This window comes from Thermobia domestica, chromosome 11 (genome assembly GCF_964235325.1).
Source record: "Thermobia domestica chromosome 11, izTheDome1.hap1.1, whole genome shotgun sequence".
Taxonomy (NCBI): domain Eukaryota; kingdom Metazoa; phylum Arthropoda; class Insecta; order Zygentoma; family Lepismatidae; genus Thermobia; species Thermobia domestica.
The window spans coordinates 92,752,569-92,775,929 of record NC_137464.1 but is presented as its reverse complement, the minus strand read 5'-3'; the positions used below and the strand labels follow the sequence as shown (position 1 = coordinate 92,775,929).

Sequence of the window (23,361 nt, the reverse complement as noted above, 5' to 3'; positions counted from 1 at the left end):
CTTCGAAATTGGCAGAATACCTCGAAATACGGTGGCATGTATAGGCAGTAAAAATTCAAAGTTCATTACGAATAATGAGGACGTGTAGTTTTGAGCAAAGAAACGCAGTGGAAATACAGGTAAAATGTGGTCTCTGTTTATTGTTAGAATTTATTGGTATAAGACAGTGTTTAAATTCATCATGCACCTTAGTTTCTTAATGAGCATCAATTTTTTTTTCTGCAGTTCAAGTCTGTGTTTTGTATGAAAGGAAATTTCGGTAGGCGGCGGAAATTGAGTGCTGTTGTAGTAACAGGCAATGGAAACGGTTTGGCAGGATTTGCATTAGGAAAAGCTGTGGAAGGAAGAGCGGCCTTAAGGAAAGCGAAAAACAAAGCGGCACAGAATCTTATGTTCATCGAATTATTTAATAATCACACAGGTATTGTAACTATCGTATACTTTGAAATTCTTTTTTTGAGGTCTCATGCATGCTATAGTATAATGGATTAATTTTCAATACACTATTTCGTAGGATGGCATATTACAAGTTGATGTTTCTCAGATTATTAATATGTAAGAAAGCAATAGAAACAATTCAGATGATTTCAGATCACAAACTTGCAAACAAAGATTTCATTGCTGGTTTTGTAGAAATATCAATAGTCAACTTCAATCCCAGAATCTACCATTCCTTAAGAGCCAGACATACTAAAAATAATGCAAAATTTACCATTTTTCTTTTGCTTGTTTTTCATAAGTGAAAGGAGATAATGAAATGCAACTTACTACAATCATAGATAATGTTCTACAACAGAAAAAATGAACCTAAAGAAATTTCAGTGTTGCCATCCATAGAAATTAGTGTTTTCAGAATTACATTTCCTCCAAAATCGAAATTAAGGCAGCAACTAGAGGAACGAACCCAATTGCATTTGATTACGTATCGTGTTGTCTTGAAATCCTGTGAACTACTTTTTAAATAATAGTTATATTTAGTTTGTAATAAACAAAACAGTTTTAACACACAGTTATTAAAATTAAATAATAATGTTATCAAGACATCCTTCACTTGTGTCTGTAAAGGGACATATACAGATATGAGGAATGACAAGGAGATTCATGCTCATAGTGAATGATGCGCTGTGTAGAGAGCGCAGGTTCAGCTAATATAAATTAATAAAACTAAAATAATAAAAAATAAAATGAATATAGAAACTATCTGGTGTATTTTTCTTAACTAAGTGATGTGACTAGCGGAATAATGCCGTTGTATTTATTCCAGTGAAGAAAGCCTCTGATGTAGTAAAATCCACATGAGTTCTGTTCTGTAATGTTTTGATATGGATAAATTACAAGGTATGCTTCGGTTATTTAGGTATTTTGATATTTTACAGTATATTGGCCAACATATGATAATTTACGTTTATTTACTGGTAATTGAGTATTAGAATAAAATCCTAAGATGAAATGCGGACCCAAGAAAAACGGGAAATGGCTGAAACTTTTGTCAGGGTTATCAAGTCTAGGAGGCTCATGGGGCAGGTCATGTAGTCAGAATGGAAGAAAATAAGAACGCTTCCAAAGTTTTAACTGGAAATCCAATCGGCAAACGTCCATTTGATAGACCTAGGCGCAGATGGGAGGGCAATATAAAGGCGGATCTCTCAGAAATAGGAATACAAAGTAGAAATTGGATCCAATTGACTACGGACAGAATTCAATGGAGAGCTTCTGTGAACGCGGCATTGAACCTCTGGGCTCCATAGGACATAAAGTGAGTGAGTTAGTTACTGGACTCATAAATTACGGACCCATAAACGAGTATAACCTACTCATCATTGTTAGTATTGAGGATGAAAGCAGCGGCGGTATTCGAAAATATTTTCACTGGAACAAATACATTGACATTGTATGGTAAGTCATATCATTTAGTTAATAAAAAGTACTATGGAGATGGGTCTCTGGTTCGATTCTAGCCTTCTGAGGTCATGGTGGAGAACATCATGTCCGTAGATTTTCTTTGTCTGCTCCCTTACACATTTTCATTTCATCAATTCTATCACTTGTGTGTATCATCGATCCGTTTGAGGCTAAAAGATATGATCATAGGAAGATGAGGACAGTAAGACTTCAGAGAGAATTGTAGCAGAGAAGCAATCAATTTTTAACATGCAACAGAAATATTTATTACTATTGATACCAGTGAAACAAATTCTAAAATTATTATTCTATAACGAAAAAAAAAAATCAGTTTTACCTCCCACGGTTATGCCGGTTGGGTTAAAGGGGGCGGTGATGATAAGAAATGAATGCAATGGTGAAACGAATAAAGTGGAAGAAAATGGGAGAACCCCAAGAAAATCCACGCACACTGTGTTTGTCCACTACAACGTTTACTTTGCTCAAGCTGGGATTGATCCAGAGATCCCGCGCCCAGAGGTGAATGATCTATCACTGAGCCCCCGCGGCCCCTAACAAAAAAAAAAAAAAGAAAAAAAAATCCAGAAATGAGACATACCAATTGATAGATCTGATTGAGCTAAACTTGTGATACGAGGGTCACTACGAAGTTTTGAGATGTGAAATAACTTACATACTTAAAATCAATTTAACACTTACATTTTCTCAAAGTATTCACCATTACACTGTACACACTTTTGCATCCTCGAAAACCACTTTTGGAAGCAGTGTTGCTAGTCTTATTCTTCAAGTGTTGAAAGTTCATTCTCGTAAGCCACTACAGCTTCTTCAGGGCTGCTAAATCTCTTCTCACGCATGCGATCTTTGATCCTGGGGAACAGAAAAAAATCACACGAGGCCAGGTCAGGGCTATACGGCAGATGAGTCATAAGTTTGACCTCCGTAGATTCTAAAAACTGAATTGTGATGTTGACCGTGTGTGCGGACGCGTTGTCATGATGAAGCAGGATCCCACGCAATCCAGTTCTTGGACGCCGTTCCCGAAATTTCTGGAACACTTTTGTTAGGCAAACAGTGGTGTACTACTGAGCAGTAACAGTCCCTTGTTCTTCAAGTGGAACAGTTGCAACATGGCCAGATTTGGAGAAGAAAGTTGCGACCATCTTCTTCCCCACACTTCGCGGTCGCTCCACTTTCGTAGGTGGATTTTCGTCTGGAAAGATCCAAACTGTAGACTGGCGTTTATTTTCAGGGTCAAATTGATAGATCCAAGTCTCATCACCAGTAACAATGTCAGAGATGCGTCGAGAATTGCCTCCATCAAATCTTGCAAGCATTTCTTCACATCATCCCACACGCATGCGCTTCTGCTGTTCAGTCAAAGTCTGAGGCACCCAACGAGATGAAACCTTCCTGAGCCGAAGATGATCATGAAGAATTTTTGTTACTGCTGGCGATCCAATGTTCACTGTAGATTTAATGTTCTTGAAAGTTGTTCGAGGATTTTCTCGAATCATTTGTTCCACAGCGGCAATGTTTTCATCTGACACAGCTGTTGCCGAACGTCCAGCTCTCTCTTTATCTTTAAGCGATGTCCGGCCTCTTCTGAATTCACCAAACCACCGAAAAATTGTAGCACGGGAAGGAGCAAGGTCCCCAAATGCCTCGTTTCATTTCATTTTTACCAGCGACACATATCATGCGCTTTACGGTGTAAGTACGGGGTGAGGTATAAGTCGATTAACACCCTTGTAGCACACGAACGCCTTAGCGTTGGCATGACGTCCATCTTGGAAGCCATCATCTTGGATCCAACTTTGAATTTTTAAATGGGAAGGGGGACATGGGGTATAATTTGACACGAGCTCGATCTCAGGGAAACAGTGGTGCAGTCCATTTTCACCACTGTTATTAGTTAAGAAGTTATTGGTCACAGAGGGTGAAAATTTGGCATTACAGCATGTGCTCTGTGTGGTGTCTTCTTGAGCAAGACACACTGCAAGTGACCTCTGCCAATCCGCATGGACTCGCAACAACATGTTCTGTTGAAACAAATGGTCTGCTTATGTATATACTGATATGTAAAAAGTATACAGTTAATTAGCAGATTGTATCTCGTTCGTCGTCTTCTAGCGATAACACATATACTCCTAACAGGACTCACATTCTATTTGTAATAGTTCAGTTCCCGGTGGGGACACAAAACATTACAAAATTGGCTGCATCAGATGGTGGATATCACGGGTGGGTTCTTGAAAAAACTAGGTTCTTCAGATGGCCCCAGACGAAGTCTAGCGGCGTAAGATCTGGGGATCGTAGTGGCCACTTTATCCGTCCCAATCATCACCCTATCAATGTCCCAGAAATTGTCTATCGAGCCATTGACGTGAACATAACACATAGTGAGGTGGAGCCCCGTCTTGCTGGAAAAAGGATGGGAAATCACCGTCCTCATTCAAGAGACCAAGGAACACATCATCCTCGAGCATAATCACGATATTTCTCACCAGTCAGGGTACCGTGGATTAAGTACGGTCCAATAATGCGTGTCCTCCAGATTCCACACCACACTATCACCTTTACCCTACCCACCCACCTCCTTGCTGTCTTGGCGCCAATCTGGGTTTGTGTCACTCCTGTAACTGTGATTCTGTTTATTGAACTCTTCGTGGACGAAAAATAATGCCTCATCACTAAAAAGAACACGTTGTAGGAACATGGAATTCTCCTCACACCTGTCCGTGGCCCATTCAGCAAACTACACTCGCCTGTCTAGATCATCTGGTGCCACTTGGTCACATGCAGCAGCCGTAGCACTGATCATTGACTGATCCCTGTTATGGATGCCACACGACGAGAACTGCGTTTTAAGCTTTTCATAACAGCAGCCAACACTTCTATCGCCTTGTCGTCGGCAGTAGCGGTACTTGGGCGTCCAGATCGATCCTTGTCGTCGGCAGTAGCGGTACATGGGCGTCCAGATCTATCCTTGTCGTGCACCGAGCCCGTCTCATGAAACTTCTTTAACAACTTGAACACTGCAACGTGTGAGATGTTCTCACTCTCTGGGTGGGATACATTAAACTCAGCCGCAATCACCATAGCAGATCGTCCACCACTCTTCTCCACGATCTCGATTCGTTATGGGATTGTTAGCAACATCTTACATCACCTGAAACAACAGGAAAAAAAATCATGCTGTAATGCCAGATTTTCACCCTTTGTGATGCAATAACTTCTTAACTAATAACGGTAGGTGAAAATGGACTGCACCACTGTTTTTCTGAGATCGAGTTCATGTCAAATGATGCGCTACATGCCTCCTTCCCATTAAAAAAAAAAAAAAAAAATAAAAAAATCAAAGTTGGATCGAAGATGACGGCTTCCAAGATGGTCACCATGGCAACCATGTAGTGCAATATGGTAAATTACCCACACGAACAACATATACCATGAACCGAATGTGAACGCCAAGCCGTTCGTGTGCTACAGGGGAGTTAGCCGAATTATGCCTCACCCTGTAATATGTTACATTGCTTTATAGAAAAAAAAGAATTGTACAAAACAATATAAATTAGTCCTGATAAAATATTTCTCTTAAACTAGGCATTTTTTAAAATCTAGTTTATAATAGTAACGCAAAGATTTTACATAAAGATACTAATATATATTTATATGCTGTATTTCATTTGTAGTTTTTCACGACTTTTACACACGGTTTGGCCAAACTAAAATATTTGTCAGCAAAAAGCCTGAAGGATTTGGTTTAGTGTGTCATCGAGCCATAAAGACAATGTGTGAAGTTATCGGTATTAAGGATCTTTACGCAAAAATCGAAGGTCCATCCAATCTTCAACATATTGTTAAGGCATTCTTTCTTGGACTTCTTAGACAGGTTTGTAGATCTCTTTTTTAATTCGTAGTCAATTTTTATTTTCATGTTCTGATTTCCTTGCATTCATCGTAATTACGTTTGTATTTGTATACAGTGAGATAAGGAATACATGTTTTAGTACAGCACTAGAGTATATTGAAAAGTTGTCGTTTTCTTGGTAGTCGGGGTTGTGAAATGATGGAATTGCAAATGATAGCAGTGTTGGAAATTCAGTAGGCACTTACTGTATTTATACAATAATTTCATATTAAGAGCAAATACAATCTGTATGGGAAAAATATCAGAGGGTTAACATGATAAAGGGAGAACTTGAAGTGATAAGAAAAACAACATGTCTCGTATAGCCTTCTTATAAATAGGTGTTCATATACTGTATATTTAAAAAAAAAAAAAAAATGCTTTGATTCACAGCCACTTCCGATTTTCAAATGAGAGACTCGTGGAATTTAATTTAAAAATACGACTAAAATCAAACCTGTAGTACATTCATAATAAACAATACTTCTTTTGAAGACAAAAATTAAAAATAACAATTGTTCTTAGCGGAGTTTGCTAATGGCTGAAAGGAACACTAATACCTTCTCAACAATAAGTACAAGCAGATTGGGGTAAGCATTTAAATTTTACACGATACTGAACTTAACAAAGCTTCCCTTCCTGTCAAGATTGGCGACTTTTTCCCCTTCTGCAAGGGCAGTGAGGTGAGGAGAAGAGAGTTTCTTTTGATAATTACACACTGTCAAAATGTTCTCGAAATTTAATTTTATAAAATTGGGATAAGGTTAAACATTTAAACCAAATCGTATCGGCCAAATTTGTTTAAGTAAACATTCCTCCAAACATGTGTAAGTACTTCTTGCTCTACCATCAAATCAAATATAATAAACAAAGTTCATCAAGAATAAAGAAAATGTATTTGGTAAGGAAACAAAACGAATGATAATAACACTTTCTACCCAAATTATGGATTCTCATTTCTGTAAGCTCCAAACAGCTAGAGTTAATTTTCTGTAGTTTTCAAACTAACAACTCTTTCTAGGTACACCAAGTATAGTATAGTCTTCAACAGCGGCTATCTGTTAGCCAGTCACACTCTTCAGCCGTTTGCAGCAATCCTCTTGGAGAAGACAAAAACAAAAGAATGCATTGAATAATTTTCACATTACGAATATTTTATACGCTTCCTCTTTTCCTTCAATAGAATTTTCAAAGCATAGGAAATAAGCGGGAATTTTGACATTAAATGCATGATTTATGTGTCTTTTCATAGAAAACGGGTCCTGGTTGGCGTTCCAGTTGGATTTTGTGTCAGGACGTCGTAATAGAATCCATAAAAAGGTACATCTAAACTCCTTAGTAAATCCAAGTATGTAATAGTAATACTTAGAATTTTGGTTTGATTTTACCTTCTGCTGACGCAGCAAAAGGTTCTATCAGTTTAGCAGGCTTTGCAATCGAAGGAGCATGGTTGCACTCATTGGGAGTCCAGTCCACATACCATAATATATATATATATATAAAATATGTTTTATTTTTTGTAGAAAACTCACCAAGAATTAGCTGAAGAAAAGAAATTGTACTTGGTTGAACTTCGTAAAGAGAATGATAATTTTCCGAACGTGGTTGCTGCACCGTCAGTATGCAGAAAGGAAGATGAGTTGGAGAATAATGAGGTTTTAGATTTTACCCAGGTAATACATCAGTTTTTTTAAAAATTTTTATGATGCAGTAAAGTAATTGCTTGTTAGTTTCAGTAGACGTAAATGAGAGCGTATTTTGTCATTCTAAGGATGAATGTCAGTTCATTATGAAATGATTATAGTATCTTAAATACTAAACAGACAGTGTGTTTTCTTTCTGTTATACCTAAAATCAAGATATTAAATGACATTGTTAGATGTACAGTTAAACCAAACGTGTATAAGTAAATATTACTGTCACACATTATTGTATTTGTTTTTCTTGATCTTTTACAGCACACTGGAAAATAATCATTAATTTTGGAGTTAAGGTTTTGGGAGAAGTGGTCATAATTTGGACAGTGCCAAAAGAGAAGAAGTAGGAAAGGAAATTCAAGCATTTTGATCGTATATTTGATAAATTCGCATCCCGGTTCGAATCTCGATATAGTAATGGATTTTTTGAGTGTTACACAGCATTAAAATCTTACCTATAGTGTGATATATAATCGATTTATTTTCTCAATTTATTAAATGTGATCCGGAAAACTAAAAGGGAGATTTTCAAAATTGAGTTATTACTATCATTTAATAGGGTGTAAAATTCTGAATACAAAAATACCTTTATAATAAAAATTGTATGAGTTATGACTGCTTGATTATAACTTACAGAACAAGGGTATTTTGAGAAAAACAAGATCAAAGTTCTCCAAAATTCAAAATTACTGTAATTACTCATTTTAACTATTTTAAGTCATGAAATTTATTCAAAGATATTCTTGAAAATGTTTTTCACAAACATTTTTAGCTTTTAAAACAAACATTGGCCTTCATTAGGTTTTTCTGCTCTTCTGTCCAATTTTGTTTCCCGACATATGGTCCCTTTTAGTTTTCCACATCACAAATGTAAAATCAATTCAACTGTCAGAGGTACTCCGCGATGTAGGCACTGGGTTGTGCAAACACAACAGAAGTTGTGGTAACATTCAATGTGGTCTGGGTGGATGAATACCGATCTTAAGAATAATAGAACATATGGCTGTTCAGGGAATGGACTAGATAGCGTAGTGGTTAACATATCGACACAGTAAATCGGACATCCGGCTTCGAATCACGCTCCAGTCGTTAATGTTTTCATCCTTTGTATATCATGTCTTTTATTTCGTTTTGTAGTAATGCACATATGTTTAGATCTTTATCGTGTACTTTAATGAAGTACGTGAACATTGATCGAGTTGAAGTATCTTGTTGCGTCGGTGAGAATTGTTAAATAGTAGAATTTGTCCATCAAATCACCTGAGAATATGTAGCTGTGTATTGATGCATTATGGTGTGGAAGACTGCTACTTGTTAGGGAAGATGATATGTAGCACAGGAAGCAAGTGGTCATCTAAAATGTCCACATAATCACTAGCAGTAATTCGTCCTTTGGTGGTAATAATAGAACCAACGAAACACCATACAATTGCAGTTCACATCAGTACAGACTTACCTCCATGTTTAACTGTTGGAAGTAGGCAATCCGAAGCATACAACATTTTGAGCGTCGGCCTGATATAAACCCTGCCTCATGTTTGAAATAAGGAGAAATATGACTCATAACATCATAATACTTCATCCAATCATCGGTGTTCCGTATTTTATTTTCTTGACACCGTTATTTTCGTGCTTCCGTGTTAACAGGTGTATTCAGTGGTTGCGAAATTGCAACACGACCGCGTGTGTTGACGTTATACAGCTCTCGTCGGACTCTGAGGTCGTAGAGACACGTTCCAGATACTAATCGAGTTCTGTAGTCAGATGTTAGGCAATTCGTCTCACCTAGGTTTGATTCCTACCCACTGTTCCTCATCCTTGTTTATATCTTGTCACGTTCTCCGTATTCCATCATTAACTTGAATAATAATAATAATAATAATAATAATAATAATAATAATAATAATAATAATAATAAGAAGAAGAAGAAGAAGAATCATCCATGCATCTAACAGGCTGACAATCATTCGCTATACTTTCTCCAACTGACAGCGCACGCACAATTTGTCTTGTTTGTGGGGCCGCGGTGGCTCAGTGGTAGAGCGTTCACCTCTGGTGCTTGGGGTCCCGGGTTCGATCCCACCCCCGCCAAGTGAACTTTGTGTTGGACAAACACCGTGTGCGTGAGTTTCCTCGGGGTTCTCCCGTTTCCCCCACTTTCTTCATTCCACCATTTCATTCATTACTCATCACCGTCTCCTTTAGCCTAACCGGCATAACCGTGGGACGTAAAACTCAAAAGATTTCATTTCTTTTTTTTTTTTTTTTTTTTTTTTGTCTTGTTTGAAAATCAGAAAGGTTTCTCAGTTTACACTAACGTCTTGTCTGTTTCACAGGTAAATTCGTCCTACACCGCCTCGTGTACTGCTTACTATCATCTAACTCAGTATTAATATGACAGTCGCAGTGCACTAGTATACTAACAAAGATTACGTGTGAATTATAATAGTATTCGTGTTTCCTTTATTTTGGTATATATATATACTAGCCTTTGGCTAGCTGGGGGCTCCGCCCCCAGTCCCCCAGGTTTGCTCGGCCTACGACCTCGCATTTCTTATCTATCGGCCTTTGAATCAACAGTGAATTTCGTGAACTTGCTCTTCATATTTTCTAAATTTGTCCATCCAGGGATTTCGCTCCCACAGTCTTTACTCGGCCTACGGCCTCACATCTCGTGAACCCACAATTCTATCGTTTCTTTTCCTATTTCAACTGTCTAAAAGATAAGATTTTGTATCCCAAGAAAACGCCCATTTAAATAGCATGGGAATTCCTTCATCCTCCTTTAGACTCCTAAAAAATTAAAAGTGTTCACTTCTGGCAATTTTCCTGTCGGTTAGTCCTGGAAGGCTACAATCATGCAGAATTTCATCATTAGAAATCTTCCTCTTTCTTCTTTTTTAAGCACATAATTTTTCACGAAACTTAAAATTCAAACAGCGCATCTATTACGAGTACCTGCCTTCTCTTTCTTCTTTTTTACGCAGCGCATCTATTACAAGTACGTGACAAATATCTGACCTACTTCCTTCAGTACATGTTACACGCATATGTTTCCATCCGCGAAATAAGATAATCTCTGAAAATTATGGTTTAAAGTACTCAATAAATTGTAATCAACTCTATATCTCTATAGACAGGGAGAAGAGGGGTGCATGCATAATTATAATGGGAGATTTCAATGCTGTTGCGGGAGAAAAACAGGAAGGTCAGGAAGGTAGTGTCGTAGGCAAATATGGTTTAGGCGAAAGAAATGAAAGGGGAGAGGGACTGGTGAATTTCTGTAGACTAGTAATTGGGAGCACTTGGTTCAATCATCACGTGAGAAGAAGATATACATGGAAATTCCCAATAGACGGCGAAAGATATCAGACTATATTATGATTCAGGACAGTATCGTAATAGCTTGAAGAACGCGAAGACGGACGTGAATTGGGAATTGTTGTTGGGAGTTCTAAAGAAGATTGGGTTGGAATGGAAAGATCGAAGACGCATAAGAAACTTATATATGGAACAAAAGTAAGTGTTAGGATAGGGAGGAACTGACAGGGGAATTGGAATGGGAGTTCGACAAGGATGCTGTCTCTCTCCAACATTATGTAATATTTATTTAGAAGAAATAGTGAAAAAGAGTCTACATGATGAAGACGGCATTTCGGAAGGAGGTAGATGTATAAGATTTGCAGATGATATGACACTTGTTGCAGAATCTGAAAAGAAAATCAATAGGATATTAGAAAACTTGAGGAAGGGCTTCGAAGAGTATGGCATGAAAATAAATGTTAGAAAGACAAAAACCATGGTGACTGGAACGAAGCGGTCTGTGTCAAATATAAAAGTGGGAGGGGAGAAAATAGAACAAATGAATAGTGTTTCGATATCTGGGTAGTATTCTTACTAATGACATGAAGTGCGAACGTGAAATAAAAGCAAGGATAGGAATGGCAAAAGGAGCCTTTAGGAGGAAGAAAAGTCTGTTTTGTGGGACCTTGAATAAAGAGTTGAGAAAAAGACATAAAATGCTTCGTGTGAAGTGTTATATTGTATGAGGCGGAAACTTGGACATTAAGTAAAAGTGATTAAAAACGACTGGAGGCCTTTTCGGAGAAGAATGAAAAGAATCTAATGTGGGTGTGGAGAAGAACGAAAAGAATTAGTTGGGTCGAGGGGTAAACGAATGAGAGGGTGTTAGAAATGGTGGGGGAGAAAAGAACACTTTTAGATATTATTGAGAAAAGGATGCCTGAGAAGAAATTGTATCATGAGGGACGTGCTAGAGGGTATGGTGCAGGAAAGAAAGGAAGAGGGCGAAAGAGGCTACAATTAATGGACGATATAAAAATTGAAAGATCATATGTGAAGACGAAGAGGTTAGCGGAAGACCTTGGAGCATGGAAACTTCTCAGCTGCGGCAAGTTACCTGCCAATAAGGGCAGAATACCGATGGTGGTGGTGATTATGATGATGATGATGATGATGAAGAAGGAGAATCTGTATAGGAACGAAACGAATCATTATGTTTCTCTTGTAAAGTTTGCTAATTTTAGCTATTTCCTATAATACTTTACCCCCTTTTTTATTCTTCATTTTATTAGCAAGTCGTACACACACTAAAAACATGTATCATAACTTTATGTAAGCGTATTATCTACTGAACTGTGAAGACAGTATTACTTGAACGAACTGATTAATGTACAAACATGTTTATCATTGTTTCAAGCGCATGAGTAATAGACCGAAATTCAGTTGCAAATTTCGACTATTAAAATCAACTCATAAATGAAATTAAGTATTTTCCCTAATCAGCTGTCTGTAAAATATATTGTAGATAATAATATTGTAAAAACAAGTGAGTTTCGTTTCACCATATGAAACTACGATAGATTCCTAAACTATGCGAATTCAATACTTAAAGTAGTAAATCTATAACTACTTGAATAGAGGAATAAGATCAAAGATAGAACCTGGTCTTCGAACACTGAATGCATAAAAAAAAAGCCATTATTCGCTGTTTTTACTGATTTTCTTGCATGGACATTATATTTAAACCAGAAGTGGGAATTGATATTTATCATTTTCGTTTGCACGTAGATTTTCACCAGATAAAAGTAGGGATAAAACTCCCTGTTTGACTGATACTGAACACTGAAAAACAGCTTCTCGATATATCTTACCGTTTTCGAAAATAATAATTGAAACTGGAAATACTTGTAAATTTCAATCATTTCTGGTTTTGGTAAAGTATTATAGATAGTAATTATCTGTTCCTTTGAGAAGCTGAATCGACTGTAAAACACCGATTCTGGCTATCCATTACCGTTTTTGTTCTATAGCGACCAACGTTGAAACCGGAAATAGTTAATTTCTTTCACTTCCGATTTGAATAGAGAGTTAACGGAGGGGATGGAACTTTTTTAGTGGAATATTATTCAAATCTTTACGCTTCTGCTCTATGGAAATCAGTATTGCAACCGAAAGTAATAATAAATGTCAACCACTTCCAGTATTACGGGTGATAATAGTATGTTCTCTTGATATGCTGAATCGATTTCAAAACCTTTGTGGTGAACAAACACCGTGTGCGTGGGTTTTCTCGGGGTTCTCCCGTTTCCTCCCACTTTCTTCATTCCACCATTTCATTCATTACTCATCATCACCGTCTCCTTTAACCTAACCGGCATAAGCGTGGGACGTAAAACTCAAAGATTTCATTTTTTTTTTTCGATTTCAAAACCTGCTTCGCGCTGTGTGTTATCGTTTTCGTTCTATGACGATAAACCTTAAAACTGGAAATGGTTAATTAAAAGCCACTTCCAGTTTGAATAGAGGATTAGCTGAGAAGATAGAACCTATTCTTGGAACCCTAAGTCGATTTAAGAAAAAAACTCTTTTTGATATGTTTTTCCGTTTCTGCTTAATGAAAATAAGTATTGAGAACGGAAGTCATAGTAGATTTCAACCATATCTGATAGAGTGCTGTAGATAATCATGATGTGTTATCTTGAAGCACTGAATCGCTTGCAAAAAAAAGTGCTTCTCGCTATTGGTACCGCTCTCGTTCTATGTCGATAAACGTTGAAACCTTAAAGAGATAATTTGAACCACCTCCGGTTTGAATAGAGAGTTAATGAAAAAAATTAAACTTAGCTTTCCTGTCCTGAATTTTTCGTTTTTATTCTATGGAAATGCATATTGAAACCAGGAGTAGTAGTAAGTTTCATCCAGTTCTAGTTTTCATAGAGTATTGCAGATGGTAGTGATATGTCCTCTTAAGATTACAAAAAAACGCTTCTTGCAATCTGGTATCGTTTCCGATCCTGTAATCGCCTGATCGTAGTCTGTCCTCCGTTGTCCTCCGTGATCCTGCCAATAAGTATTCTCCTGGAGACCTTAACTTACCTGGATAGGACGATGAAGGACCTCTCCAAGAAGGGATTACAAAATTGTTTCCCTATCGCTCGTCGGTCTCAATGATGAAATGAGCATTAGGCGCCGAGAGGTTCGGATGTCTCGTCTCGAAAACCTCACGGACAATCAGACGGTCATCCAGACCATAACGCACATAAACATCATTCACACACACAACGAAAACACACTGGGTTAAATGACACTATACTTATTTATTATAATACTGTTAAAAAGAAAAATGACGAAGAGAAACAATCACAACACTTAACACTAGATATATATATATAATTATTTCCATTATCAAAATCGTATTTTACTTTTCACTATATTGTAGCCCTTTATCACTTTGATTTATATATAGAAAATTATAATTAAGATTTCACTATAAATGCTTCTCTCACACCATTGACGCACTTGGGGGATTAGCACTGGGGGAAAAGTTGCCGGGATAATCCCACGTAGAAATGTAGTTGCTACTCCAAACAGTCCTGAAGAGTCGAGACTCCCCGAGCACAAAGTTTCGAGATACGAGCTGCAATGGTTCACTGAAGAATGTTGGCAGTTCATTCTAAAAACCACTCAGTTAAATCACCTGTATGCACATGCAAACAGAATACGGAGAAGAATTTATGTTAATTTTAGTCCACTGGCCACGACGCACCAGACAATGCGATAACTCGGGCGTGAGAAAGAACAGATAACGAACTGGAAAAGTGATGTGGCTGGTGCAATTCCCACCGAAGAAAGAAATTATTTGCGTCGCAGAATAAAATATAAATCGAAAAAATAGTCACTGTCTTTATGAAATATACAGAGCGTCCACAAAAAATACTTCTATAACCTGGTGGCGGTTATAATCCTATGGTGATAAATGTTGAGATCGGAAACACTTGATTTCCACCACTTCTGATTTGAATAGAGGATTAACAAAGTAGACGAAACTTATCTTTCCCCACTGAATCTATTAAAAAAAAAAAAAACTTCTCGATATCGTTTTTCCGTTTCTGCTTATGGAAATCAGTCTTGAAACCGTAAGTAATACTACATTTAAACTATTTCCGGTATTGATAGAATGTTGTACATAGTCATGATATGTTGTCTTGAGATGCTGAATTGTTTGCAGAAAAAAAAGACACTTCTCGCTGTATTAGCATTTTCATTTTATAATGATAAACGATGAAACTGGAAATGGGTAATTTGAACCACTTCCGGCTTTAGTAGAAGGTTAACGGGGGAGTTGTAACCTATTCTTTGGACACTGAATCTATTGCAGACAAGTACTTTTCGGTATTCTTATCATTTTTTCTCTGATACCTGTCGAGTGACGGATGGATGGACATGTTCCGGACATCGACTCCTACGCTTAGCATAGTTTGAAACTCTAAAAAATGTAAAAAATATCCATTGTGCTAATATTTCGGCCTGTTTAGTTTTGTGTCCTTTAAAGTGTTACACTTGTAAAAAGTATTTGAGGTTAAATTGACATGGAATTATCCAAGAAATTGAACCTCACAATGGTATCACTAAGTTTGAAATACTGTATAACTAGTAGGGGCTATAACGTATGTAGAAATCTAGTTCTTAAAATTGCATTTACAGTACTTGGCCTGTGAAAGCCCAACTAACTTCAAAAAGTAGTTGTGACTAAGGAGTTAATTGTGTTCATATATATCTTCCTGAACATATATCTTGTGTTTATGTGTTTTGCTCTATAACTTTTTAATAAATCATTTTATCTTTGTTTATTTTCCAGTATGCGATGGGTGATAAAGTGGTTCTTCGCAAGAAAAAGCCACCTCCATTCTACACCAGATTGCCTAGCTGGGAAAATCATATCAAAAAGACCGCCTTTCAACGGAACCATTATAAGGTAATTAATTTACGTATGAATTTATTCTAAGCGATTAGTGTAAGCTGTTAGTCGAGTGACCTTAAGACAAAGGATATAAGTACAATTTTAGTCAGAGTCGATGTAACTATAAAACGTGCTCTCTGATGCGTGATGCCCCTAGTTCAGCCTTCGACTATATGACCTTTGGTGGACAACTGGTACCCAAGAGTTTTCTCGGAATCCCCCGTTTCTTTCCACATTTTCATTTTACCACTGCGTCCATTATCGCTGACTTGCTGTTGTCATTCGTCTCAGTGTATAGGGCATAACCGTTAGACGTTAAGCTAAAATTTCCTTAAATAAAAATATATGATTTAAGCAACAGCTCGAGAAATCCCGAACGCCAGGTCGCCATGGTGATTAAAAATGCGAGCCTGGCACCTAACTTTTTTCACATTACTATTCCTAGTTTTTATCTGCCAATAGTACTGATTTTTATGTTCTTAGAAGGATTAAAAACAAATTATAACAAATTTATTATAAAGTTCAGAGTTTCCAATTTACGTTGGATCTCAAATATACGCTTATATACAATCTGAATAACGATTATTGTCTACTCCATCTCTTTATACTGTGCTATGGGTGTGTCTTTGTTTTTGCTTTCGAGTTAACAAATTTTTGTTGCTGCCAGATTAATCATGAAACGTCTAGCATGAAATATTCAAACACAGGATTTGAAGCAATCTCAACTGACGAGTTATTTTTGGCATGTCGCTGGGAATGGAAGATATATATATTTGAGTATTAAGTCGGAACCATGGGAAGCGGGGGTTGAAATTTCAGAATCTAACGCTGTTACTGTTCCAGTTTGTATAACACAAGAGCTACAGAGGGATTATTTTGACCCCTAGCAACTTCAACATTCTTTAACTTGAACATAAATTACAATATGATCAACAGGAGATGCCAGTTTTCATCTTTCTAGTCATACTGTTTACATCATAAATATTAGTTTTCAGTTTTTGTTTGTTTTCTTAAAAATAAGCTGGATTTACGTAGAACTTCCAAAGGAGAGTCAAAGATTTACGTAGAACTGTGCCGCTCGACCATCTCCAGAAAATCTTTTTTTTTTTTTTTCATGAATGTTTATACTATATCAGTGTACTTCAAAACCACAATTAATTATTTTTTAAAACATCTCGTAGCGATGCAGCGGCTGCCGCCATTTTGCGTTTTCTCGATTTCAGGCGTTTACGGTGTTTTGAATATCTCAGCATATATTTTTTCTAGCAGATTGAAAATTGCTGGGCGTGTCCAACTTCTGCAGAGCCAAAACTTTATCCTCTTAACATTTTTGCCTAAAACCACTTGAAAGGGGTGAAATTAAGGCCTACAGTAGCAAATTTTTGGACATTGAAGACATGTTTGGGAAGAGGAAGCAACTGACGTAGAGATCTGAATTTGTGTCTGCATGTAGTCCGGGGTCATACGTTTATACTCAAAAATTTGTAGACCTGTGTCTGGTCCCAAAGGCCTGAGAAAATATCATAAAGTTGGGGAATTATGCCAATTTGTCATATTTCACTGTCCAATACCTACAATGGGCCTGAATAAAAAAATCTGAAATTTTGGGAATAGTTACTCCCAGTGGCGGCAGTTGAACGTTAAATTTGGGGGGGGGGGGGAGCGAAAGACATGATCTGAATATTTGCATATAAATGTTAGTTTTCTTGCTTGTTTCCAATATTTTGTTTGACGAAAGGTTGTATAACTAATAGGATACTATCTTTTTCAGTTAAAATACCGTATAAAGTATTTCATATTTTATTAAGTAAATTGACAAGAGCAACGCCAGTAGGTAGTAGTCCCTTGTACTCTTAAACAACAAAAGTGTAAAAAGAGATTTGATTCCTTGCTCATGAATATCTTAAAATTCTGTCTGCAAAACTGTGTGACCAGATTATTGAATAACAAATTTGCAAAGCAAATAAATAGAAAAGATAATATTATTCATAGTAATAAATAATGATGCTTGTTTTGCAAAGGTCATATTGAAACAGGGATTAATGAACAACTTAATTTTTAATTCCACACATGCTATTAAATGTGTGTTATTACTCTTAGAAAATGAAAGACAGTAAATACTACAAGCATATGCTACGACATTTAAAGAAATATTTGCTTTTACAACTTCCCGAAACATGTTCGTATCCATTAGGTGCAGTTTTCACTTTCTTGGAGCATATCAAAACACAACAATACTTAGAACAACTCCATACTCCAGTTATACAAAATAGCACTAAAACCTAGAATTATGTTGAATTCACTAAATTTAATTGTATATACACTCGTACACCCCTAACACACCATTTTACTCATATATTACACTACAAAACAATGGAAAAGGTAGAAGTTGTTTCTTATTACGCTTTTTTCCCTTACTTTAGAAAGAAAAAAAAGACATTTTAGGAACTGTCAATTTTTGTGCAATTAAATAATAACCTGTGAAAGACTTTTTTTTCTTTTGTGAAATGCTCTCTGAATTAGTTTCAAAGTGTCTGACTAACATATCGAGCCCTTGTAAGAAGTGAAAATATGCTGAAATTGTTGTGCTCCAACAGGTTAATTTTGGGGTTATTTTCCGTGGCAATTAAAACGCAATTCCTATAGTTTTCTTTAGTCCACGGGAAGACAACCAATACGTACTCACGGAACGGCAAATATATGACACCATTTTTTCTATGAACCAGTAATACATACAAAAACTTTACATTTCTAAATGAAACTATATACATTAATGGGTTACTTCAAAAAAGTGAGGGGGGTTAACTGCCCCCCTAATCGCCGCCCATGGTTACTTCTTTAGTATACCATAATACACAACAAAGCGCGTTTTGTGTTTTTGAGCAGAAGGAGGTCAAGAAGTGTATCAGCAAAAGGTCAATGCAACTGATACACTTTGACCCACAGAGCAGTCTCCGTAAGTGACCAGGAAAGTTTACAAGAGGAATTCAACCATTTTTGTTCGACGCTACAAGAGAATGGCTACAGTCTTACAGATATCAACATAGCCGTAAAAAGGCCGTTGCTTCCCAACACAAAGTGATCAAAAATTGTTAAAAGTGAGGAGTATCTCTCTACTATCGTATCGCCTTTCATCGGCTGCACTTCTGGCAAATTCAGCAGAATACTTGCCAGATATGGTATAAGAGTTATTCATAAACCTGCAGCCAACATCGGATCATTACTCAAACCAGGGAAAAATGACCTTCACCAGCACATTCCTGGTGTATATCGTATACCATGTGAAAGTGGTAGAGCATACATACAATATAACATACTGGACATACAATAGAACAACGATGCAAAGAACACAACTACTACATAAGACTTCAGCAACCCGAGAAGTCAAGACTAGCATAGCATAGCCTATTGCTTGGACACAGATTTGATTTTACAAATACCACCATAGTAACCAAGTGCAGCATTTTTTGTGGCAGAACAATAAAAGAAGTCATAGCCATCTCACGGGAAAGGAACAGTCTTAATAGAGACAATGGGTTTCAGCCCTATCTGGTCAGTCCTTTTCAGGAAAAAAAAGCAGACATTCAACAAAGCCATTTCTCGTAGCTACAACAACAACCAATCAGGAGCCAGTATCCCTCAGCCAATGAGAAGCCAGCAATTCCTTCATCCAATCACAAGCTCCTATTCATAGCTCTGCTCCTAAATAGTCATCATATATACATGCCCACATCTCCGGTCTCTTCATTACAATCCTTGAAGATGAATGCAATGTCTGCATACGAAACGTCGGATGTCAATACCTTCACCTAGCTGATAGCCCGAGAAGACTTACAAAAAACTCAGTTGATGAGTTTGAAACGTACCTTATATATTGGTGTGAATTAGCGTGTGTTTTTCTATATTAGATAATGTCTGTCCTGTCACATCCTTTCAGTGTCAATAAATAAAACTATTGTATATCCACACACGATATGAGATCATTCTTATAGGTCTTTGGGTTTGTACTCTTAACGTTGCTAAGAAAATCCTTAGGTGGACATTTTGTTCAAAATTGTCTTTATTTATCGTTACTTTTGTCTAAGCTTCATAACGTTACTTAGTTAATATAAGTATCAACATCAATACGTTTAAATCAGTTTTTTATATTATTTCATAAACAGGGTTTAAATCAGTTTTTTTATATTATTTCAAAAAACGTTCTTTTTTCTTCTTCTTCCTGGAAAATAATTATTTATCTCAGTAATATCAGATATGCTTGCACAAATGCTGAACAGAATCAGCTGCGTGTTTAAACGACTAGCGGTTTTGTGTTTGGTACTGCTGATGACACCATACGACTTTGCTTGTTTTATCTTTCAATCCAGTTCCAATTATCTTCCTTACGAAAAAATGAAATCTTTGAGTTTTACGTCCCACGTTTATGCCGGTTAGGCTAAAGGAGACGGTGATGATGAGTAATGCATGAACTTGTAGAATGAAGACAGTGGGAGGAAACGGGACAACCCCGAGAAACCCACGCACACGGTGTTTGTCCACCACAAAGTTTACTTGGTGGGGGCTGGGATCGAACCCGGGACCCCAAGCACCAGAGGTGAACGCTTCACCACTGAGCCACCGCGGCCCCGTCTTCCTTACGAAGATTTTAAGAAGTCCCGGTCTTAGAGCCCTGTGGATTGCTTCACTAAATTTGGTTTAAATAAATTGTTTGAAATAAGAATATGTTCTAAGATGACATGTGCCAAGATGGCCGAATTTGCCTGTTTTAAATATAATTGTTTATCACACTGTTAATGTAATAAAGAAGGATAAGCGGCGCATGAACATATTGAAAATGCAAACAGTGTATTAGACTTGTAATAAAATTGTCAAAAGTAATGAATTGTAAATAGTAAAAATTGAATAAAAATTGAGAGCAGAACTCCCCAATACTTAGCGTTTACAACGTCATCTCTTATCCTATCTTTCATTCCGCATTGTATGCATTCAGTTCAGTGTTGCTATGCTTAGGAATAAATTACACGATGTAGTAATTTGCCTTACTATCATTATTCACCATTGTTAGACTGAGTGAGAATGAAAAATTTACAGAATAAATCAATTTCAAACGTGGACTCTTTGAAGATAATTTGATTAACAGAAATATTCTTCGTTATCAGCAGGAGCATCAAAGGTCAAAGACTAAAATTGGCATAAATTTATTCACTGAGCTAGTAAATTTTTAGTGTTACTGATGCATCAATATATTTAACGTTTAAATAAATACTTTCTTAGAGCGTTTGTTTCAAATAGCAATACTTGAAATGAAGTGACCTATTTTTAATTGCATGAAATTTGATAACCTGTTCATAAGGTGAGTTTCTGAGAGCCATTGAAGACAAGAATAAAAAGTGTCTTTACTTTTTAGTAGAATATATGTAGATATTAGAAGTCTATGAAATATATATAATATTCAGTAGTGTAGTATATATATCAATTTCTTTCCAGGTGAAAACAGATTTGCTGGTTAGGTATGGGGAAGTGAGAAGTTTTCTCACTGAAAAATATCCTGAAGCCAGTCATAGACGAATAAAGAAGCAGCCAGAGGAAACCCAGGAACAATAGAACCGCCTTCATTATAATTATTTAAAAAAAATTGAAGTTGTTGAATTATTATAAAATACACGCAAGTCATGTATATAATTAGTAAATAAAAATCATCTCTACTTGTCTTATTAAAACATTTTTATAAATTTTATTGACCTGTATTACTGCATATTTGCTTTGTTTTATGCATATTAATGAGTCATTGACGTAATAAATGTAAGAGTATTATTAAATGAAATTCCTGATAGTTGTCATATACGAGGCCTGTCTAAAAAGTATCCGACCTTAATTTTTTCCACGCAAAGTAGTGATTCTCAGGCGGTGCCACCATGCACGGTGGAAGGAGGAACCTTAATGCGCATGCTTGAATTTTTTCACCGCGTTCGCGTGTGCCAGTCGTGAGCTGGTGGTCGCGAAGTGAGGTGCTGTTGGTAGTGTTCGTCGGATTTAGTGTTTCTCGCAAGATGACTAAACGAATTGAGCAAAGATACTGCATCAAATTCTGTCAAAGGCTGGGTGATTCTCAAAGCCAAACAATTCGTAAGATTCAGCAGGTGTTTGGAGAAGATGCGATGGGTGTAACACAAATTAAACAATGGTTCAACCGATTCAAAGATGGCCGCACATCAGTCGAGAGTGAGCAGCGTAGCGGCAGGCCCCAAACTGCTCGGAATGCAGCTGTTGTTGAGCGGGTGCGAAATTTGGTGATGGCAGATCGCTGTTTGACAGTGCGGGAGATTGCAGAAGATGTTGGAGTGAGTAAAGATTCTGCACATGCAATTTTGCGTGACGATTTGAACATGAAACGAGTGGCTGCTAAATTTGTACCCAAGTTGTTGTCTCAGGAACAAAAAGACACCCGTTTTGACGTTACACAGGACCTCCACCAACACTGATCCTGGGTATCTGAATTCCGTGATAACTGGAGATGAGTCATGGGTGTACGGGTACGACCCAGAAACAAAACAACAATCGTCTCAATGGAAGCATCCCGATTCTCCAAGGCCGAAGAAAGCGCGGCAGGTGCGAAGCAAAATCAAGGTGTTGCTGACTGTTTTCTTCGATGCCCGTGGAATTGTGCATCACGAGTACGCACCGGAAGGACAAACAGTGACAAAGGAGTACTATCAAGATGTTCTCAGGCGACTCCGTGACGCAGTCCGGCGCAAAAGACCAGACATGTGGACAGCGAAGAACTGGCACGTCCATCATGACAACGCCCCAGCACATTCATCCCAATTGATCCACACGTTCTTAGCCAAACATGGAATTACAACCGTTCGCCAACCTCCCTACTCTCCAGACCTGGCTCCTTGTGACTTCTGGTTGTTTCCAAAATTGAAGACGCCTCTGAAGGGATCCCGTTTTGAGAGTAGAGAAGACATAATGCGGAACACGACGACGGAGCTGAACAACATTCCAAAAGAAGACTTCCAGCGGTGTTTCCAGCAGTGGAAGGATCGGTGGGCTAAGTGTGTGGAAGCACAAGGGGCCTACTTTGAAGGGGATTAGGGTCCCAAATCTGTCAGGTATTCGCAACTATTTTTCTGGCCAAAGGTCGGATACTTTTTAGACAGCCCTCGTAGAAAGGCTATTCATTTAATTCCCAGATTTGTTTTCAAAATAATGCAGTCAATAAAGACCTAAAGACGCTGATTGCAAAATAAATAAATAAAAACAATTAAAAAATAAAAGATCGTGTAGTTTTGAAATTTGGAAATGAAATAAAATCTTTGAGTTTTACTTCCCACGGATATGCCGGTTAGGCTAAAGGAGAAGGTGATGATGAATGAAATGGTGGAATGAAGAAAGTGAGAGGAAACGAGAGAATTCCAAGGAAACGCATACACACGGTGTTTGTCCACCACAAAGTTCACGTGGCAGGGGCTGGGATCAAACCCGGGACCTCAAGCACCGGAGGTGAACGCTCTACACGGAGCCACCGCGGCCTCTGAAAGTTCCCCTAAGTGTGTGGGGTCGGCGGGCGATACAGGGGGAAA

General features: G+C 37.4%; 1 protein-coding gene across 2 annotated transcripts in view; it reads left to right on the top strand.

Moving 5' to 3' along the window:
• Positions 1-21,497, top strand: part of mRpS5 (mitochondrial ribosomal protein S5) — a 43,532-nt gene extending 22,035 nt beyond the window's left edge. For both annotated transcript variants that reach the window (XM_081730824.1, XM_081730823.1), the window contains 5 exons: positions 226-421; positions 5,598-5,797; positions 7,339-7,488; positions 15,674-15,790; positions 21,263-21,497. In XM_081730824.1, the coding sequence (XP_081586950.1) occupies positions 226-421; positions 5,598-5,797; positions 7,339-7,488; positions 15,674-15,790; positions 21,263-21,379 (780 nt within the window). In that variant the 3' untranslated portion in view covers positions 21,380-21,497. The remainder of the gene's footprint in view (positions 1-225; positions 422-5,597; positions 5,798-7,338; positions 7,489-15,673; positions 15,791-21,262) is intronic.
• The last annotated feature ends 1,864 nt before the right edge of the window (positions 21,498-23,361 follow it).